Below are 22424 nucleotides of genomic sequence, written 5' to 3'. Positions count from 1 at the left end.
TTCCTTCTATCTGCTACTTACCTCTTGAGGTGTCTAAAGAGTACCTGCATAGTGTCCTGATTTGGTTTTGGCAGCTGTTTGATTAAATCTTTAACAGCATGGACACGCTGCCTCTGCTCTTGTTCTGCAAAAGGATGATATGTAGAAACGAGAATTCAGTATTTTTGTTTAAAACTTCAGCATAAATTTTAACAGACTGGGAATAAAAGCGACTGTTCTGCAGTGCTTATAGTAAATAGAATACTGCCACCTCCTGACCGGACTGTGCATTGCTGACAGGCAGTCCTAGGTAAGCCTTACAGACATTTGTAACCAAAACATTCTTTTTACTGTCCAAAACAACGAAATTAATTGCACATATTGAGCAGAAATTATACAAAAAGCACAGACATGTTTTTCAGACTTACTAATTGCATTGACAAAGTCATTGAAGCGATTATAAGTGAACAGCGGCTCTGGCAGTTCTCTGAAAAACATCTTTAGAGCTCCTGTGATGACATGTATATCTTCCCATTTACTGTCATTCAAGTCTAGTTTCTCATCTGAGAGAGAAAAATGAATAATTAATGTTAATAATTTAATTGTAAAAGTTTTTTTAAAAAATAAACTTGACTACTCTTCTGTACTTTTGGCTTTTAAAGCAGTAAAGACACTCGCTCCACTTCAGCCCATTCTCTGCTGGGATGCAGAGCTGCAGCAGTGTAAAAGGGGATACAAAAATCTCCACTACAGGTGGAGATGGCCAAACTCTGTCTACTGCACTACATGCAGCTCCCCTGTACCAAGGGCATTTTCCAGAGGGGAACAGGAGCTGCTGACATAACACAAAATTTACTGTTAGACCCTGTCTATCAGGAAATGAGAGGTCAGATTGCAGATGGGCTGCCATCCTCTTCCTAGCTGCGAGCTGCTTATCGATTCCCTCTGAGGACAACACTAAGATATAGCCACACGAAAGGGCTTTATATACGAAGTATGGCAAAGAGGAGCTAAGCACCCCCATGCTAAAAGGCAGTAGCAAATCTCACTAAAAAGCATTAACTTACAATTTTAATGCTAGTGGAAGCTTAATATGCTTACTGTTTTTCCATAAGGTATGAAGTTGTTTTGTTTGAAGGAATTTTCCCCCTCAAATTCTCTTACCACCTGTCTTTAGAATTCTAGCAATGCCTCTATGCCCCACATAAGACCAGACCTCCAGGATGCTAGTGTTTTCAAGCGATATATATTACACACTAAATTCTGCAATTCTGAAGTAATTTTACTTTGAAGATGGCAATCATTTATCATGAAAGACTAGTTATAAATTAAGAAAACTTTTTTTCCTGAGCCTTCTGTGAACTTCAACAATCTGAAAATATAAACAATTGTAATATAGTTGAAGGAAGCTTACCATGATTGACTGCAAATCTTAGCTTCTGTATCACCGCAAGATTGCCACTAACTCTGTATAAGCCGTCAACATCTAATCCTAAAACAAAGGGATAAATCCATTTTAGTACCCTACACATGGATGAATTCTGCAATCATTAGGCTGCTTCCTTATAGGTCTACTCCACAAAATTAAAAACAAAATAAACCCACCTTGTAACAAAGAACCCTGGGTTCAACAACAACAAAAAAAGAAGTTAAACTAGCTTTTTTGATGGGCAGAGCATATCAGAGGAGGTGTAGTTTGCTAACACGTTTGGTAGCATCAAGCTCAAAGTAATCTCTACTACTATGGTAGTAGTGAGGCAACACCTCCAAGTTTCCCCACTGAAACTAGGTGCCTTGTTTAAGATGCTCTTGGTGGGTGGCCAGGTGTATGGGAGTCCAACATGCAAGAGCCAAGTATTCTGTGGATGTTCAATTTTTTAATGTATGGTTAAGAAAAAATCAAGTCGTGCATAGATAGCATCTCAAAGATGTCAAGTGACAAGGTTTGCATGGAGAAGGAATGATGTACATGCACATTCATCACTACTCAAGAGCCTACAAAGTTCAAATGGGTAGCCCTTGCCTTCGCAGTATTGCACACTCAACCAGAAAACTGTGTCTCTATGGTTGCTATTGCAGTTACTCAGAAGTGGTTAGGAGGTAAAGAATTTAATTGAAACGCCACTTGAATACAGCATGTGAGTCAGTGCCACTGAGAAGGTGAGTGTTGCCAGAATACCTGCAGTCCCTGTAGCTCCTCAAGGAGTTGGCTGATGCAACACAGCACAGTTACCAGCACCATCTGGCATATCCCTTTTCCCCATAATCCACTAGTCTTTCCTTTACAGAAAGAACTGATTTGAAGTATATTGGCAGTAGGAAGAAGAGTTGGAGAAGCATGGAAAAAAGGCTGTTCATTTCTGCTAGCTTCCCCCCTCAGGTATTTAAAAAAGGAAAACTTCACCACTATCTTCACTGCAGTCCTGTCTTTAAAATAAAAAGAAATTAAAAAAAAGAACAAAGCAAAATAACCCCTTTCTCACAAACTGCGGATCACAAACAAATAAAGCCTGCTGTTAACAAGAAGGGTGGTAGTTTGTCGAACTGGAGTAAGGCAATGGCAACAGTTATTTTTCCCTTCCCAGACCATAAGATAGCAGCACTGAGAAAGGACCACAACTGCAAGAAAATCCTAAATGAAGTTCCCGTGGAAGATGTCTTAAAATTTTCACATAGCATTCCCCTCTAACACTTATCCTTATTCTCAAGACATCATTCTCAGATTAACAGACTGGTATATATTTGAATGATGATTATGGAGATTCCATAACCCCCTCTCAGTCGTCTTTCCCAAGACACAGGGCAATGACAACAGCAAGAAAACCAGCAGGCTACACCCAAGCCAGGAGTCACAACCAACATATTTTTCAGCAGAAATGTGAAGACGTCTTTTGTAACAGACAACCCAGAATGTCTCATGTAGCTTTCAAATATGTAATTTGCTCAGTTATTAGGTAGGAGAGACTTATTTTCAATTAAAGCAAACAAAAGTTATCAGTGTCTACACGTTGACTGGATCTCCAGAATTGCATAGAACTTCACATAGCAATCTGTGTAACTGGCTGAAGGGTCTTCTGGCAGTCAAAGCATATACAGAGCAGGAACACAACTTTTCCCTAGCAGTTTGTTTCAAGGAAGTTTCAATATAAATGATTTTGTTAGCATACTTAAACCTTCCAAAAATGAAGAGCTGCATTTTGACAGTCTCCTTTCATCTGAAAAAAATGTTGATGAGCTGAGCTCTTATATCACTTGTAATCTCTACTTCCTTTAGAGCCTTGGTGCCAGGAGGCTGTCCTGCCTTCTCCTCAGCTTGAAAGATACTGGAGCAGATCAGTTTCTCAGATACAAGATTCCTCCCCACTCGTGAAAACTCATTGCTATTTACAGATACAGGTTCCATATAATTTTCCCCAAAGAAGTCTGCAGCATTTTAAGGATTAAAACATTTAAAATTAGATAGCGTGGCAAGCAAGAGAGATTTGGAAACAAAAAACTTTCACCATACCATGTTCCTCAACATGCTCAATGCACAGCTTCACGAACTTTGGCACCGTGCCGTTCTCTCTTTGACACAAGCTGGTGAGATTGGAACCAAACACTTGATCTGGAACCAAGTAAAGAGACTGATTTACAGTGGAAAAGGACTCAAATGACAGAACTAGTTCAGGTTAAAACAAACCTCTACAAAGGGTGAAGAATACTGGATGCAGTTGTCACAGTGTTAGAGTGAAAACAGGAAAGTTTTGAAACGAGTTTTCAGCAGCTCCCCGCATGAAAAAGCCCTCAGTGAGAAAGAGTGTCAGCAGTTACCCAAATGTGAGTCTCTGAGCAAGGAACTTGTGCTACTGAAATTATTTTAATCCATCAGGAGATACTTGTAAGAGTCATATAGCTATTACTGTCATGAGAAATTTAATGGGTTCAAATATCCTGTTACACTCCATTCCTTTTCTGAGTTCAAAATATATTTACTGCAATCTTCATTAAAAATCTGAACAGAGATAATAAACTTTAACCAAAGTGAAACCTACTGGCAGTGCTTGGGGAAAAACCCTGTAAAATTTCCTCCTTCATTGCACCTACTGTTTAACGCAGTATTATGTACTAATTTACTTTAATGTAGAGTCTTTAACTTCTGACATTTTTAAGTTTTGTCAAGGATTTGTAAATATAGACCTTTATATCACAGACCTCTGAAGGGATGCAAGTATGACTATACATAGGCAACCAGGCTGCAAGGTTGGAATCTAAATACAGGTATTTATGGGCAAAGGTTACTTTGAGGTTTTGTTTTCAGAACTACACAATCCAGGGGGAGTGTTTTCTGTCATAAACCGAAGCAAAAATGAAAATCGGCTTGGGCAGAGAACAGATTCTTCTTGTAACGTCTTTGTGCATTTCAGCAACATGTTAACTCCTCTTGTTCATGTTATGTTATCACCAAAATCTTTCTCAGACCCATTTCCACCATTTTCAAATGTGCTCAAATAATAGATGACTTCCCCATTCAGACGCATGAGGCTGATACAGGGTCTTGAGATAGAGAGGCAAAGCTCATACTCTTGAAGGAAAGTTTGTTAAATAAGGTATGTACGTGGCCATCTTCACAGTATCTAGTAGAACTTACTTCAGAGCTTACGCAAGAGAGAAATTGTTCTTGCACTTGCATCATTCATAGCATCTACCCCATTTTTCACGTTTAGCTATTTAAGCAGATTCATTAACAACACTTGCACCTGACTACTGCTATGGGAAGTCCAAACAGCACACCAAACCAATCATAAAGTATGAAAACCGGCACATAATGCTATTATTAGCTGTATGCGTACAAGGCCAGTGCCCCAAAACACCTCAGTCCTGCTGCTGCTACTCGCAGAGTCAGCTGTATAAGCAGAATCAGTAGGGATTGAAAAAGCCCACGCAGTAGAAAGCCAGGTTAGCATGCAGCTGTAGCAGGTAAAGCAATGCAGATTAGGTAGCACAAGAAAATACCTGTACATTCAAAATATATATATACACATAACGATGTTATGCAGTGTTTTCTACATGTATGTATGTTAATACATAATGTATAATGCATGTTAATACATGTATGTGTTAACTTGTATGTTCAAAATATATATTTACAAAACCACGTAACAAACTGATTTGCTACAATTGCCTCTAATAACTTCCGCATATACAGAAGTCATATTTTTTCCTCTCTTCTTGAAGTAATTTTTGTAATTCTGTTTTTCCACGTAACAAAACTTTAGCACAGGTACTTCTCTTAGTGCATGCTGTTTCCAGTCGTGTTTTTTTCTAGAACCTTTCATTCTTTTTTCTGCCTATACTGGGTTTGCCAAGTTTTCCGTTTACTAAGCTTGTTCTGTAGCAGCCACGCTGGCCTTTTAAATAAAGGCTTCTGTATTTTTCATTCATACAGTAAATGTAGAACTGTACAGCGCTGGTCCAACTTTTAAACTTTATACCATGCTTTTAAATAAAAACAAACTCTCCATTCCTCAATGTCTTTATTAAAAATCCAATCATCAGCACGCATGTGTACAAATTAAACTTGGCTTAGTGTTCACTGTTGCTAATGTGAGAAGTTGAGTCACCGAGCCATGACATGAATACTAAGCTGTAATGCAGAGCAAAACATCAAAGTCTGGGAATAATGCCTCTTTATCCCAAACAAACAAAACAAAAAAGAAAATAAGAAAATCATCATCGTTTACAGTCGAGTTATATTTGCAGATACACAAATATATCAAATGCCACATGCAACAGAGCACATCTGTTAAAGTATGTAGTTAGGCAAATCACTGTAGGATTTGGTCCGGTATTTGCCTACCCATGTGCTATTTTGACCCTAGCAGGGCACCACCTACAAGTCCTGCTAAAGCATACAAAAAAATAAATAAATATTTACAGTGAGGACCAAGTCAATAATTTACACAAACACATCAATTTAAACCTGTGCAAATACTGTTCTCTCCAAGTTTCTACAAGCATGACAAATGGAAATCAATTGTTTCATAAGTTTGATTCAAGATTATCTAAGACCCATTGTTTGTGAAACGATTAAAAAATGTATACATTCAAAGGAGGTTAGGGAAAAAAGATGTTTAAGCTAAGATTCCTTCAGCCTCATCCTGGTTTGCCTAAATATTTCATTTTTTATAAGTTGGCACGTGATTGTCTGATTCTACTCAGAATAAAACATCTGTGTAAAACAAATGAGCACGTGCGTTCAGCTTTGTACCCAAAGGACTTCTCTTTCCCTTGCACACAGAAATTATCAGCTATCTGAAGTTTCCAGCTCAGAACAGCAGAACAATTTTCACTGCAGTTTTGTGCCCGTAGTGAGCTGAAGGAGAGGAGATCCTCTGTGAAGTTTAGTGCCTATTAGCAGTGCTCAGAAGAATTACAATCACGAGCTCCACTATACATCCAAGACTTTTGTTCAAGCAGCTATATACATGTGTTTTACTCTAAAAGTAGACCATTTTAACCCCATTCTACACATGAACTACTAAATTCAGCTGTTCAAATTATTTCCGCGTTAAAAAGGTTCATTTACCCTTAATGTAGCCTTTTTCACGGACTGCTTGTAAGGTAGGGCGCCGTGTAAGAAACTTCTTGAGCTTTGTTTTGGTCTTCTTCTGATCTGTAGAATCTATATTGCTAGGTGCTTTCAGTGCTGAAAGGAGAAATGCATTTAGCATGAATATCCAGAGAACCACCACTGCATTTATCTGCCAAGGAACCAACAAAAAAAGAATTCAAACTCAAAACCACATTAAAAACCTATTCAGATTTGCATGACATCAATTTTTTTTCCCTTAACTTTTTGGAACTCCTCGTAAATTGCATGCATTTTTCAAACTACCAAGAAATAACCCTGTCACAAGAAAACCTGTAAAATCAAGTTTGCCTGTGAAACTAACTAAATGGTAGCTTACATATGTAATTGATGTGGAATTAAAAAAATATAGCTATGTTTCAAAACCAGTCCTGCCTTTCAATAATTTAACTACTTTAAAATAAATAAATTCTTTCTTGCAAATTACATACACATTACAGAAAATAGTCTGCCTGATTAATATATTTCTGTGCATAGGAAGAAACTTCTGTGGCTAAAAGAAATTTAACTCTAAAATTCTGAAGGTGTAATTAAAAATGCCTAGTTCCTCCAAGTGAGCCAATATAACCTCATTAGCAACTTAGCAAAGTTGCAGTTTCAGTTAATAGTGCAAATGTTTACAGATGCTGTATCAAAGACAAAAACCAAGTTAAAAAATTCTCATCAGTTTTAAACACATTAAAGGTCAAAAGGATCCTTATACAAAACCATTTATAAAAGTCAGAGAAAAAAACCCATCTAATTTACTTCTGTACATTTGACAATACTTTGAAAATAATCCATTTTACTACTGCCTGTTTTCTTCTATTTTTTCATGTCTCACACAGCAGGAGCTAAAGATATTTGGTGCTTTTTTTTTCTTTTAAAGTATGATTAATAAAACATGGAAGAAAACTTGCTAACTGGGACCAAGATGTAGAATGAACTATATCAAAGGCTGTTTCCAAACTTGAGTAGTTTAACTTTTAACTGCCCTTTTGAACTCTTCTCTATTTACACATAATACTGAAGATGCAAAAAATAAAAATTGGTATTGCTACAATTAATTAATGGAAAATTTTCAACTCACAGCGAAGTTTCTTAGAGTCTTTGTTCTCTTTCTCTTTGTCTTGTTTTTCCACCCCAGGGGAATCTGGTACCTCATCTTCTAATGCTTCATCAGACTCTACCACCTGTTAGATTTAAGAAGATACCGTGGTCAGTTTATCAATTTATAGAATATAGCATTAACAAACATGTCCTGTAGACAGTTCTACAACACACATTTTTTTCCCCTATAATGATACTCAGTTCTTTCCTGAGCTCTAGATGCTAAAAATATCTTTGAAGATAATACCTTTCTCATTGGCAGAGTGAGTAACTTTGAGAAACACTGATCATAAGACCCAGTAAAGAAAGGCTTGCTGGACACTAAAGAAAGTATGACAAGCCTTTCATGATAAAACTTCATGACATCAACCAATAATATTAATTTTTTTCAAATCCAGTAGACAAACATCAGCTATTTCATTTACATCATCTGCTACAGAAGCACCTGCTTAACAGGGTCTACAAAACACTTCTAGAGCATTTACCCTGTTCCTAATTTTTATAATTTTCTGTGACAGAAAACAGAATTGCCAGTTGGTAAATCTCATCACTGTCAAAACATACACTGAATTCATTCTGAGAAAGTTAAATACACCAGGGCCTAAAATTCTTGCCCTGTGTTATTGCTCTCTCAGCATATTCTCATTCAATAGAATCAAGAGAAAATGTAGGTCACGTAGTGCAGAGGCAGAATTTGTGAAACTGCCCACCTGCAGCCTCATACCTATGCTATACACATGACTTCAGACATATCAGTAAGTAGGAAAGAAACTTCCTCTGTTCTCAGTGCAGCGTACTCCCTTCCAAAACTGTGTATTTCTTACTTCACTTACTTACTTCACTGCTTAGGTGAACTTTGTTACAAAAAAATCTGACGGTACAGTGTCTTTTGTTTACAAGGAAGGACATTTTAAAAAATAAGGCAAGGCTGCATAACCCAGAGTAAGCAGAAGCATGGTGTCATCGACAAAGGTGCACTTTAACTTGACGGGCTACCATCATCTTTAAAAAAATCCCCATTTCTTGTTGCTTTTCAGAAGCTTTGGATAGCCTTTTTAAGTATCAAAGATCAATATATTCAACTGCCCGGTTAATGTCCCTGCTAATGATCCCTCTACCACTAAGACCATTTGGACAGTGCTCTCTTCAAGAGGCCTCAAAGCTTTTTAGGACTGTTAAATTTAAAACATATTAATTGCTTTGGAAAAATCACCTGGGATCCAGTTTGTATTATGGAACAAGTCTAATAACTTGGAAATTTCTGTATGCAAAAAAGAGCAGCAACATCCTTCACAGATACCTATTCCTCTTGTACAGCATACTGCCACAACAGCAGCCTGAAGGAGCAAAGAGACCAGTGTACCTTCTTTTAAGGAAGATCTCATCAAACTAGAATTAGCCATGCTGTCCTGGGAAAGAGACTCACAGCTACTATTACCATAAAGTTCTCAAAATTAGAAGTTTGCTTCAGATCTCATGGATTTTTGTAGCCAAAGCTTCAGTGCTCCAAATTATCAGGTAGTATAAAAAAATGTATATTTTGAACTTTTCCCTTGTGATCTCAGGTTTCTTGGCTCCCATCACCATTTGCTCTGGAGTGGTGACGAACTCTCTATTCCACCACTCACTTCCTCAATCTAACATGCAATACATCACTCTCATCAGCTCTATCTCAGCCTTCCCATCTTCATTTATATTTAAGCCAGGAATAAGTGGCCTCAGCTGTGTTACACAGGGCAGACAGGAGAAAGGCAGTCACTCAGCGATACCCTGCCTGGTTATTAAGGGTCATGGCATTTTCATACCAGGAGAGATCAGAAGATTAGGAGCCTAAACCATGAGCACTCAGAAAGAAACTAAACCATTCACACTAGCCTGCTGTGTTTGGGTAGAAAACACCCATATGTGGAAAACACTACCAGAGCTAAGAGAAGTGAAAGCCACTGACATTGAAGGCGACATAAATTCAACTTATGGGCAGCAGCCAGGCCCTAATTATAAAAATTAAGGATACACATAAAGCCAATTTCATATGAAAGGAAGATTTTCCCCAAGATCTCCAACAACTTTCTGAATTCAAAGACGATAAATCTTGTTTGGCAATATCAAGAGCAAATGGTTGATTGCTTTTCTGTTGAGTAAATAGTTGGCATTATGCTGTCTGCCAGGGCTTTTAATTTGCATTGTAGTGCAGCTTTAGTAAGTGATTAGCAATATCAAATGCTGATTAGGGTATGTCATGAAGTACTCCCTTGGATATCCTTCCCACTTTACTCCCTCTCTACCAGAACCTTTCAGGTCACTGAGACAGAACAAATATTTGGCCCCAGAAGGAAGCTCATTTCTGAGCTGGTGGTCAGCCCACATCTCTTGTTCTTAATCCAGTGGACCATTCTTTTTCCTTTGCCACTATTAATTTTATTTCACTTGTCACCACTAGGAACTGCCGCATCTTCAACCTCCTGGCCATGCTCAAGAAGATCAGGAAACAAAGATGTATGTGAAGCACTAGGAGTCATCACACCAATTACTTTACTAAACATTACCTTGAAAATAGCGCCTTCATGATTCAAACACCTACCTGATTGTTGATGGTACAGTTAAGAACTTTATACCATTCATTAATAAGGGTGTCATTATCAGATTGAATTAAGAGCTCAGTTCCTTGGCGGGTTTTTAGCTTTAAAGAAATAAAAACAGATGTCATCAGAATCGGTAAACACACTGGAATTCAAAAGTGAAAATTACCTGAATCAAATTAAACTTTGCTCTGGCGTAACTTTTAGGTAACATACAGCCACTCAAGAACACTTACCAGTGAAAACAGTAAATAACCGTCTGCTTAAAATTTAAAAGCATACCCCATACAGACATATTAAAACCGGACATTTCTTGCAGGTACTAAGATACATCTACATCTGAGCAGGAAAAAATGTACAAAACTCAAAGTTTTTTATTTTAAGTTTAATGACTTAAAAATTTTTCCCTAATGTACATATAATTCTGCATTTCAATAAAATAATTCACCTCGATAACATTCTTTTTGCTGGATTTGTCCTTCGAGGCCCAGTCAATCAATGCCCCTTTGAGGTCCACTGTAAATTCTGGCTTAGACTGATTGACACCAAACTTCTGGAAAAAAGGAACAATGATGACTAACTTAAAAACAAACAAAGAAACTCCTAACAGCTACACAGTCTTGCAATCCTCTAAATATAACATACACTATTTACAGTCTATACAACTTAGCCCAAAAACAGACCTTTGCCACAAATCACCAGGCACAATACTAGGAAAACAAAACCCACACACAAAACATCCTTTAAACACACCTATTAAAAGCTGCTCAGCTTAAAGCCCTTAAAATTCCGTAACTTTAGATGCCAATCAGATTCCAGCAGGTTTTTTTCCTATCGCAAATGGTAGAAGTCCATGCAGCATTTGATTGTATTTGATTTTAGTCAAGATAGTCCCCAGCTTTAAACAAAACTGGCTAAAAAGTAACTGAACAAAACCCCCCATTCTGTCAGTTAATGACTGGTTGTATATAAAAGCAAAAATTAAACTAGAAATAGCAGCCTTACTAGATAGGAATCACATCCCTCCTGCACTGAAAGAGCAATTTCAATTTTTATATTTTGTTATATATTTCCAACAGCACTTTTCACATTATTCTGTATTTTTCTGTAGCACTTCTATTGCAATACTGGAACATATCTTAGCAAGGAAACAGGACTCAATTTCACTGCCTAGCTACTAAACAAACAGCAAATAACTGAAGTGATTAAAAAAAAAAAAACATTTAACCCACAAGTAACCCTTCAAATAATTTGGAGGAAAACGTCAGGGAGCTATTTTTACCTACTACGTTTTCATTTATACGAGGTCTCACTTTTTTTTTTTTTAAATAAAGTACTTTTACTAGGGTTTCAACCTATATCACATAGCTTTGAAATACCACTTCTCAAGGAAACCAATTCAGTGGCCCATACAAACAAAAAACTGAGTATAATAAGTAAAACAGAACAGGGAAAGCTGTAAGTCACTTGGTTGTAGCACAGAAATTTAGTGCTGTAGTTCTAGCGGAAGCTTGTAGCATCTGATCCATAGAAAGGTTCTTTTCTATTTCTTTAATAAGTCTTTGATGTGCCAACACTGTTTGTGTGACAGCTCTGGGGGACATAAATCCCAGGACAAGCTCCTTGCTGTGAACACAAGTTTCCAGCCTGTACAGGAACAGCCATATCCAAGGGGAGAAAAAAAAATGGTTCAGAAAACAGAACTAATCTGCTGCTTCTGATTAAATTCCCAGCACGGATGTTAATTAATGCTAATTGTGTTTCAGAAGGGCTGTTTACCACTGGAAAACCTCCCCGCCTTGAGTCCTAAGGGCAATCAAGTGCTGAATCGAAAGTAGAATCTTAACTTCTTTATTTTATCTGTGAAATATCAGAATAGGGGAATATTCTAATTTACCCAATACCAACTAGCACTTAAAAAAAAAAAAAAAAACAGAAGAAAAAAAACCTTTCACTTTCTAACTTAATTTTCAGATACCTCATCCAAGAACATTTCTTATTATCTATAGTAGAGCTTTTGAGAGAGGCCCAGCTCAGCAGTGGAGTCCACAGGCACCAGAACGATCTCCGAGCCATTATGCCTCCTGCAGCTGTGGGCAGCTACGAAGCAGCAGCTAAGAGATTCACATAACTGCTGCACATACAACCAAAGTGTCCCAGCCACACACTAACTGGCAGCCTAGAACAATCTTGCTGTGTGTTGGGGGCAGGGTGGGAAGATCAATTTATAGAGTTTGGCACTGGAGGGGACAGACTAGTGCCAACGTCCTCTGCAGGATCAGAGGGGATTCATTAAAAACACCACCCAGATGATACCAAGAAGCACAGGAGATGACCTGCTACAGACAAAATCAAACAAAAACAACCAAAAATGTTAACAGTCACTGCTACTCTGACCAAAAGGAGAGCCGGGCAATACATTATCTTGCTGGACCCCCCACCTGATATATCACAGTACTACCTCAAACACCTTTGCACCCTACCCATGTTTTTGGCCTGACTCCCTTCAGCATTTCAGAGAAGCACAGAACAAACCAAAAACCAGAAGCTAAATTTCTCAGAGGGGAAAAATGTCGTCTTCCCCAGCTCCTTCACACAAGCAGTGCCCAAACCACTGTGTTAGATCCAAGGATAGGGAAACCCATGCAGAAAAAACAGCCTCTCTGGTATATCAGAGGAGCTTTGCAATGTATTACATACTTATCATAAACTTAGAATTTCCTTGAACATTGACGTTAAGTTTAAGCATTCAGTCTCTCCTATGAGCTTTCCTGTCAAGGTTCTTTTCTGCTCCTGGGTGTATGAAATCAAGATGCCAGCAGCTATTTCCCTCCTTGAAAGCTTCCAGGAGCAAGTCCTGCACAGGGGTGCTCAGATGCTCTGCATGGGAAGGTTAGCTAAAGGCAACTGAACCATACTGAAAGCATGTAGGTTTTGTTGGGAGCAGTAAAAAGAAAACCTTTTCCTTTAGCATCTGCTGCCACCTAGACACAAAGTCTGCTTTCTCAAAACAGAGTGCACTGCCAAGCCAGCACTAGTCAGGACAAATTCAATTCTTACTGAGCAGACACCTTAGCCTTACTGGATGTCTCTTTTGAGCTGCCTAGGAAGTTTAGAAAGGACAGCATTGTGAGACAGAAAGAGGGAGAGATCTATACGTGGCACTGCCAGCCGTCCTAGATATGAAGCTGTCCTACCGTCACTTCTGACAGCTTTTTCTAGGAAAAAAGTATAGTCATGGGATGTGCTTGTGATATTTCTATGGCAGAGGTAACCTCTACTTTTTCTAAAGAATGGGTGGGGGTGTTTAGTTCAGACATAGTAGATGCCGTTTAGCTTAAGGACTGCCTTCAAGACGTGTGCCGGCATCAATAAATAGAAGGCCTTTTCAGGACTTTCCTCCAAGTCCTGGAAGCCTCCACAGGACAAGCACCACAGTTTGTATTGTGATATGTTGCAGAATTTTTTTGAAACAGAACTAGATGCTATTTGTGGGAAGACTTTGGATGTAGAAATGACACCTGCTGTTCTCATAATTCTGTTTAAATTAGAGTTGGGTAGAATGTTCTAATCCCAAGTCCTCACCCGCACATGGACTGCAGAAAAAGAGTTGAGGGGACAGACGCTCCTTTGTGGCTGGTAAGGGAGCTTCAGAACTTAGAGTTTTAACAAAAAAGGAAAAATATAAAGATATTCTTTATTGTCATAGCAAAGTGATGGAAGGTTTTGAAGCCAGGCTCTGATAGGAGTATTCACATTCCAAATAATTATCATGAAAACTATCCGAGCTCCTGTATAGTCAGCTGTGCAATACTGATGAACTGTAGTAATATGTACATATAACACCATTGGTTATAAACACAGTGGTATAACACAGTACACAAGAGTTTGCCCAGATGAACCTTGAAGAGCATTTATTTCCTTAATGTTTGAAAAGTTTATCCACTTTTAGTTTACCACCACTGTACTTAACATTGAGGACATGTGCCTGTTACAGAAGGTTAACAGTAGTTACCGTTTGCTGTGTTTTATGAAGCCCCATTGTTAAAATCTGGCAATAGCTATTACAACTCATTCACACCAAAACTTGAGAAACACCTCCTTTTAACATCTGAAAATCTAAATTTCCATTTTAAAAGGATACCAAACCATGCACAAATTATCTGTTTCAAGCTTCCATGTACATAGCAATGAATTTGACTGATACAGAAAAGGCAGTTACATCGTTTTTAGCACAAGGTTAATTGAATAAGGCTACAGTCACTCCCGCATACGGGGAGGAAGGTACTCGTCATCAAAACAGCCATTCTAGAAGTCACAGGAGTCTTAACCAAACTCAAAACATATAGCTCACTCTCCGCTCTTCAGGAAATAGAAGCCAAGATACCAAATAGTTTTAAACATCACCAACACTTTAAAATCCTCAGGAAGTCAAATTATTGAAACATTGCTTTTAATGTCTTCAGCATATTTTTTTTCTACGAAAGCTTTAGTTTGATTCTGGTAAGAGAGCTGAGAAAGTGATATTAAAAAACAATTATACAACCAGTCAAGCCTGTTTGTTTTGTCTAACACTAGTATCATATCTGAATTCTTCCTCATCCATCTTGAGCAACAAACTACCATATTAGCTACCAACATTTTATCAGTTTCTGATAAGCAGCGCTTCTATGCTCAGCATCTACACTTTGAAACATGACTAACTATAGATGCTTAAAATACATATAAGGAGTCCTACAAATCTACATCAGCTTTCTGTATGTGGCATAAAACCAGAACACCCTTAGCTCTTTTCCTTTCAGCTTTTTATGTGTAATATTTACATTTTGAGTATTCCAATTACAGATAGGATTAACTAACAACATGTATATCATTGCATCAATAGCATCATAGGTACCTTACAAACATACTGAATTAGCTGTGTTAGAAAGAATTAGACATAAAATGTCTGTTAAAAAAATGACCATATCATGCTGCTTATTAGTCAAGACACTAGTGGTTCCAGTAGTAGGCAAATCCAGGATTATAATTCTGGCACTGATGAACCAGACACTCTTTCTACTTTGTTCCGTTAGAGCAATTACAGGATTATTGCAATACGCTTGTGTTAGCTCCTTGGATGACTTTCAGAAAGCAGCAAACAGGATACATAAGATGTTACATGAAGTGACAAAACTTAAACCTTGGAAAAATTCAAATTTACTTTCAAGATTAGTGGCAAATAGCCTTACAGTGACAAGAGGCATGCAACAAGAACACATACAGTGATAGTTGAAACTTGGTCAGAGTTTACATAGGTGACAGCAGGTCGACGACTGAGAGCATTTTTCCAAGAAGAAAGCAGCGAGAGCAAGAGCTCAGGAATTGAGCCCCCTTGGCAAAATGACTTGATGAGAAAAAGGAAGAAAAGTGATGAAGTCACAAAACAATGCACAAAAAAGGATCTGGTTATATCAATCACTAGATAAATGCTAAACAAATATTCTTCTGATAAGATGAAGAAGAAATTTAATTCTTATATGTCAAACTGTTAGACCTGACTTCACCATATTAAAATACCGATACGGGTCGAAGTTTGAGAGGTAAGGTGGAATTTTTAACACCCATTAAAAAATTTCCTACAGAGAGCAAAGAGAACGTGTGCTGAATATTTAATTACATATTTACAAAGCCAACTGCAAGTATGCAGGTATACAACACAAAGTCCTTGAAGGCCGTTCTCCCTTAATATTTCAAGCTTCACTTTATTCTGTTCCTACTGTTGATATTTATTTTGCTGACCCTACTTCAATACTTCACAGTACACATACCTGACAGTCTCCCACAGAAATATATTTGACTATGGTACCTTTGCTCCACTTAAATTATCAAAACGATTTACGCCTTTCCCCCTCAAGTGACAGTATTTGGAAGGTGTAACATAACTTACACTAGTATCCCTAAGCAATAAGCGGAGTTGCATGATTGTCTTTTATGGATAATTCATTTGGGTACACATTCACTCATAACCATATCACACGTTCATAAACAGTATCTTAGTTTAGCACCGTGTGTTTTAATGATATCAACTTAGAGTTAAAATAATGTTTTTTTGATCTACAGCTACATTTGGTTTAAGAATATTTGTAGCTGTAATCAAGTTTTTGGAACTTGATCACTTACTCAGGCAAAATGTTTTACTTTCCAAACATGTATATTTATACCTATAAAATTAAAGTACGTTTTGGTTCTCAGATATAAAAGGAAATTGTAAAAGTTACCAGTTTCCATCATTAATATTAGTCTGCTGCAAAAATAATAGTATTCTTTGTGCACTGAGACTAAATATCAAACCTGACCTCGGAATGGCTAGGTATTTCCCATTTTATGAAGTAGGGTGATGAAATCAAATTTGACTAAACAACACACAACAACTGAAGGGCATGACAGAAGGTAAGGGAATGAGTTTTAAAACCTTCCAAATCCCAGTACGTCCTGCTTCAAATCTCACCTTTTAAGCTTCTTCAATATTTCTTCAACGTACTTTGTTATAAAAGTTCTATTAAAAAAATTCACAAGTTCTGTTCATTTTCTTATTGGAAGTATTTTTCTCACTGATGAGTAATCGTAATTATATTTTTATCTAGTGTCCCAATGTCTACAGGTGGAAAAAATCAATAACTTTCTGATATATACGTGTTTCTAGTCTTTTTTCTGTGCTTTGTCTCTGATGCGCATCACATTCTCCTCCCCTCCCCACATACGGTGTGGGCAGACCTCCTTAGGTCACCAGGTCTACTTCCTACCAGACACCGTAATTTACCTTATCTCATGCCTTTAATCTTTATTCTTTTCCCTTCAGTTCCCTCTTCCTTCTGCTTGACCATCTTGCCCAACTTGAATCTCTCCACTCTCTTCTACACCAAAGGTTGTTATTTATCTGTCCTCACCCATTTTTTTTCCAACCACCCCTTCTACAGCAATAGAAAGGCAAAAAAATTATGTTTACAGCTCTGAGATGAACTCAATGCTTTAGAGAAGAATTGTCGATACCAATTCACTATCCAAAAAGAAGCGCAGCAGGAGAAAGTGAGCCAAGTGGAAAGATCAGCAAAGCACAGCAAGATAGCACATATCTGTAAGATGCAATTTTGCTGGAATTTGCATGATAATACACTGGAATAACAAATACTGAATCTGACCTCTCTTTAGTTATTACAGGAGATCCACACAGTTTAAAGTCAGACCTGCAAAAGTAGGTAAGCAAGCCATAAAGAATCATTTCTATACCTAATATTGGAATGCAGTTGGATAAATATAGCCAATTTCATTATAGTGCTATTAAACTAGAGATTATATAAAAATTGAATAATCATAATAGTCAGTGTGATGCTTCTCGTTAGGTCTCCAGACATCAAAACAGATACAAATACTTGTCATGTACTATGCAGATAAACAAAACATGGAGTCAAGCAAGGTGAAGACCAAATGATAGGGCAACAATACTACATTATTCAAATAGTCCAACGCAACAAACAGTTTCAGACTATTTTATTATATGTATCACATTCAAAATTACCGGGAATTTATGAAAAAATATCCAAGAATAATAAAACAAACTCTTTAGACAAACACAATGGTAAGGAACACAAAAAATATTTGGCCTGGAGCAAAAACACCAAGCTTACAGGGCACTTGAATACCTCTCTCTCAGCTTCTTACTTATCAAATTAAAAAAATGTTTCTGAAATATAAGAAAATACAACTGGTTTTCTTCTCATTCTACATCATAATTGTTACATTACACTGTTTTCCCCACTAACTTACACACACTCATTTTTCTCTAAATTATGCATGCATATCAGTATTTAAGCCCTACAAGTAAGAGGGCTTTACTTTACTGTGCTTTATGTGATTAACACTTAAATGAGGGCGGGGATTGTTCCTGAGCTTACCCAGCCGGTTCCACTTCCTTGGGTTTTAGTGAACAGCAGTGATGAACCTTGTAACACTGTCCATGACGACATCCAATTCTTTCTGTAAGTATTTGTAAACAAATGTAAGATAAATTAACTTTGAAAGCAGATATTTAAACTGTCAATCATTGTTGCCCAGCTGACCTGCATGTTAATATACTTAACCATACATACGGTCATTAGTGCCATCAGTAAGTCTTAACTGCTATCGAATTTGTAGAAGGGAACGTATGTTAACAGTCCCAGCCTGACCATCAAAATCTAAATCAAACCAAGCTAATTAGGAGTGGAAGCAGTTCACCAGAAGAAACACCATACAATTATAATTTCAAAGGGGCTAATCTAGAACACTCAGCCTACTGTGTACTTAGGAGATTGGCATCGTGCCAAAGTACTGCATATTTCTAAAATTGGTTGATCACATGAACTGGGATGCAAGTGTCCCACATTTATGTAAAAAACTCATTTACACTGGCAATAAAATATTTGCTACATGCCTGAAAAATGTAGAGAAAGAACAAATGGGTTGTTCCGGCTGCCTGACAAATTTTTTTAAGCCTGAGTACCTGTCCTCCTGAGGTTAAAAAAATAAAAGTCTTGACAAGTCCTGGAAATCTATTCCCATTGCCTAAACGTGAATTATTATTCAACAGCACTCAAAGTGACAGGATGGCCATGTTGCATCTTTCTGTGCAGCAGCCCAGCAATCCAGATCAATGATTCCAACAGATGCAACATAAATGGTGAGAGTATACTCTCCCAGAAGCACCTTACATGAGCCACTGTCCACCCTTTCCTACCAAGCTCTCAGGAGCAGCTCTGAGGAACCAAACTGGGAGTCATATGTGCTGCTCAGCTGCACTGGACTAGGTCAGGGTGGCTCTGGAATATCAGCTGGGTGCTGACTATTTAATCCTCAGGAAAAGCATGCTTTAGGTATCAAAAGTCTGGAAAACACCGAACTAGATATAACACAGTATTAGACCTAAAAGATTAAATGGGAAAAAAAAAAGAAGTTAAGAAAGTAAAGTAAACCTAAATTAAATCTGAGGATGTGCCACGCTCATGCAGTATTTAACACTGACTCTTTGCAAAAAAAAACCAGAAATGTAAGTTAGACAGCATTACTTGATTATACATTATGATTTATAATGTTAATGCATGCCTGTGAGGCAGAGGAAGGAAGTTAGAAATGAGGATATTAATCACCTACAGGGATGCTGGTGATACTTTCTGCTTCAAACCCTTCACAAGTAGAGTGAAGGAAGAATTAGGGAGCACAACACATACACTCTTTGGAAATTAAAGGAGACAAAGTGAATGTCTGAAAGCCCCTCTTATACCAATTCTATTCAAGGCACAAGACAGGCTACAACCTATACAGATTTTCTCCTAAATAAATCAATCAATCCCATTTTAAAAAGCTGTCTCTCATCAGTACAACTTCATGAAATCACTGCCCTGTGTGGAGCCCTGGCATACATGAGTCTCTGGCTCTCTGAAGTCCATTATCTTTAGGCTTACTGGCAGAAACACATACTTTGGGATAAGGAAACACTGTGTCCTACAGGAAAACCTCTAAGGTAAATCCAGACAAAAAGTAAGAAATTGTAAAACGCAGTATGGTATCCTAACAGAGAAGTCAGATACCTTATGCAAACCCTTACACATATGTACTTCTACACGTCCAAGACTTACCGAACTTTCTTCCCATTTTCTGTAATTTTTGTCACATTTAACGACCCATACTTCTCTTGACCCTGTAAGATAGAGTAAGACATAACAAATATGTAAGAAAATCTGCTCCTATTGCCATCACAGCACTGAATTCAATCCCCCAAATAATCAATTTCTGGCTATGAGCCACCTTTGCCCATGTTATAACTTCAAGAAACTATCATAAGTATAATTAAATATGCAGAAATCAGCAAAATCAGAATTCCTCTGGGGAAGTACTCATTGCCATACAGAGAGTAAAAACCTTTCCTCCTTCAAGGCCCGGTTCTTTGGACAAGCCGAACTAAATCATTTGTGGTACCAGACAGTGGAAATTTTAAACATAAATTTATGATTTGTGTAATAGTACATTTGTGTTTGTGTCCTTTACCTAAAAAGGAAATGGCTGACAAACAGCCTAAATTCTGACAAAATTCCTCCAAGTTATTTTAACATAATTGCGTATTTTAAATAAAACATGGTTGAAATGCATAAAAGTATTAACATATTCATTTCAAAAACAGATGAGTGAAACATTTCTTTGATGTCCTATTTCTTCTTATCCCCAAGCAAAATATTAGAATTTTAAACTACTTAGTTATGTCTTGCTGATGAAAATCATTTATATTGGTATGCCTCCATACAAATTTGGAGATCAGTCAGTGACCAGTGGAAAAAAATACCACTGAACAAGAAGGGTATTTGCAAGTTTCAAATATTTAGAATAAATATTTCTAGTTTCTATGCAAAAATACTAAAATATAAAGGAATGTTTGAAAAAAATATTCTGGGATAGAAAGGAAAATCATTAATCTATATCATTTGTGACTCTGAAGATGAGGTAACAAATTCTATCATTCTCTCCTGTCACCCCAGCCTTGTCCTACCAGTGAATGGTGCTAAAGGAGTGTTAAATTATTTTTTTAATCAATTCCTTTTTCTGTAACAGCTTGTAACAGTTCTTAATTTAAGAATGAAGCTATTAGTTGAAATAATCAACTAGGGAAAGAATCCAAATTAGTTTTATCATAACAAAAATGTCCTCAATTCTAGATCCAGTGAAAACAGAAGATATATCTTCTCCAGCATTCTCCTCTAAATCTCAAATTTAAGTGGACCATAACTGTAAAACACAGTATCAAAGAGAAATTTTTTTGCTGGAATACTGTGACAATACTTTTAGCAAAGACACAGATCTGGTTTTCATGAACATTCAAAATTTTACTTGCATGTGTCAAGCAGAGGACATAAAATACAAAAGACATGTTTTCAAGGATAATGGTGTTTAGCTGGTGGTTCAGATGTTATTTCAGTCCAATGGTAACTGCTACTCTTACTCCAATATCTCCATTGGCTGGAATGCTTTCCCAAGCCCGTGATATATACATTATTTTCTAAAATTTCTAAAATTTATATTTTCAATAAAGAAATGAGGCACTTCCCTCCCCCATGCCCACAGCTCCCTCCCAAAGAAATCAGCACGTTCTTTAGATCACTTTTTGTGATCCATGCAGACCACCTAACAGTCCCATTCATTACACCCTTTTAACAAACCTTTGGCTTTAGTTGGTGGAACTGCCTGTCACCATCTTTCACAGTGACTGAGCAATCCATGCCCCCTTGCTCAAATAAACTTTAATAAATTACTCATGGTGGAACCAGTGGGAACATTCCAAAGAATTATTCAGAAATATCACAATGCCCTACTTAGCAGCAACACTAGGGGGTACTAATGGGAAAATTGCTGTAATCAGGGAAAAGGAAGTGGAAAGCAAGTTAAGGATCGAAACACAGAAAAATTCACCAGCTTTCTTTGTAATATTTAAATCCCACGGGACAGCTAAAGAAAATAAAGATTTTTTTTCTATTAGATAAAGCAGCAGTAAGTTGTTCTACAAAATAGAATTTTAATGATTCAAGGACTGAACCACATTTCAAGAAATTAGAATACATGCAGCAATAATTGCTTATGTCTAAGGCTATCAGCTATGCTTGCTTAATAGACACTGTTTATTTTATTGTGGAAAACTGTTTGAAGAGTTCTAAGAATTAATCTACATGCATAACCCAGAGAATTACTCCTCTGTGTGCAGAGTAAGAATGAAACAGGAGAAGTTGTGCCTTTAATGCCCTGAGCTACCTATAAAAGGGCTGCTAAAATTGATCACGGCACATATTTCAATGTTATTGTAGTACAGTTCCAAAATTAAAAGGATAAAAACTTCATTTTTTTAAAACTTATTTCCTACTATTTAAAAACAATGATCACATTTAAAATATAATCTGAAGGAAAAAAAAAAATCTGTTAAACATTCATAACGAGTTTAACAAGTTTTCTTCCCAGCAGTTATTCTACTAAATCAAAAAGACAGTTTATTTATGCCAGGTCCTCTATGTCTTTTCAAGGAGACTCAAAGACAAGTAAAAAATAATGATATTGAATACGACAGACTATTACTGATTACTGACAGCGAG

The 22424-nt window shown here is 37.2% G+C and overlaps 1 protein-coding gene across 10 annotated transcripts in view; it reads right to left on the bottom strand.

The window, feature by feature from the left end:
- The window catches only part of ARHGAP12 (Rho GTPase activating protein 12), an 80809-nt gene that overhangs the window by 2885 nt on the left and 55500 nt on the right, over positions 1–22424 (bottom strand). For 4 of the 10 annotated variants that reach the window (XM_075082509.1, XM_075082511.1, XM_075082503.1 and 1 more), the window contains 11 exons: positions 19932–19993; positions 18213–18294; positions 15542–15664; positions 10727–10831; positions 10281–10379; positions 7680–7782; positions 6548–6667; positions 3488–3586; positions 1394–1471; positions 408–542; positions 22–124 (listed from right to left, as the gene is read on the bottom strand). In XM_075082509.1, the coding sequence (XP_074938610.1) occupies positions 22–124; positions 408–542; positions 1394–1471; positions 3488–3586; positions 6548–6667; positions 7680–7782; positions 10281–10379; positions 10727–10831; positions 15542–15664; positions 18213–18294; positions 19932–19993 (1109 nt within the window). The remainder of the gene's footprint in view (positions 1–21; positions 125–407; positions 543–1393; positions 1472–3487; positions 3587–6547; positions 6668–7679; positions 7783–10280; positions 10380–10726; positions 10832–15541; positions 15665–18212; positions 18295–19931; positions 19994–22424) is intronic. The other 6 variants (XM_075082502.1, XM_075082504.1, XM_075082505.1 and 3 more) reach the window with 2 other exon arrangements.

Source organism: Phalacrocorax aristotelis, chromosome 2 (assembly GCF_949628215.1).
Source record: "Phalacrocorax aristotelis chromosome 2, bGulAri2.1, whole genome shotgun sequence".
NCBI lineage: Eukaryota > Metazoa > Chordata > Aves > Suliformes > Phalacrocoracidae > Phalacrocorax > Phalacrocorax aristotelis.
Note: the sequence above shows the minus strand (reverse complement) of the source record. Positions and strands in the feature narration are given on the sequence as shown.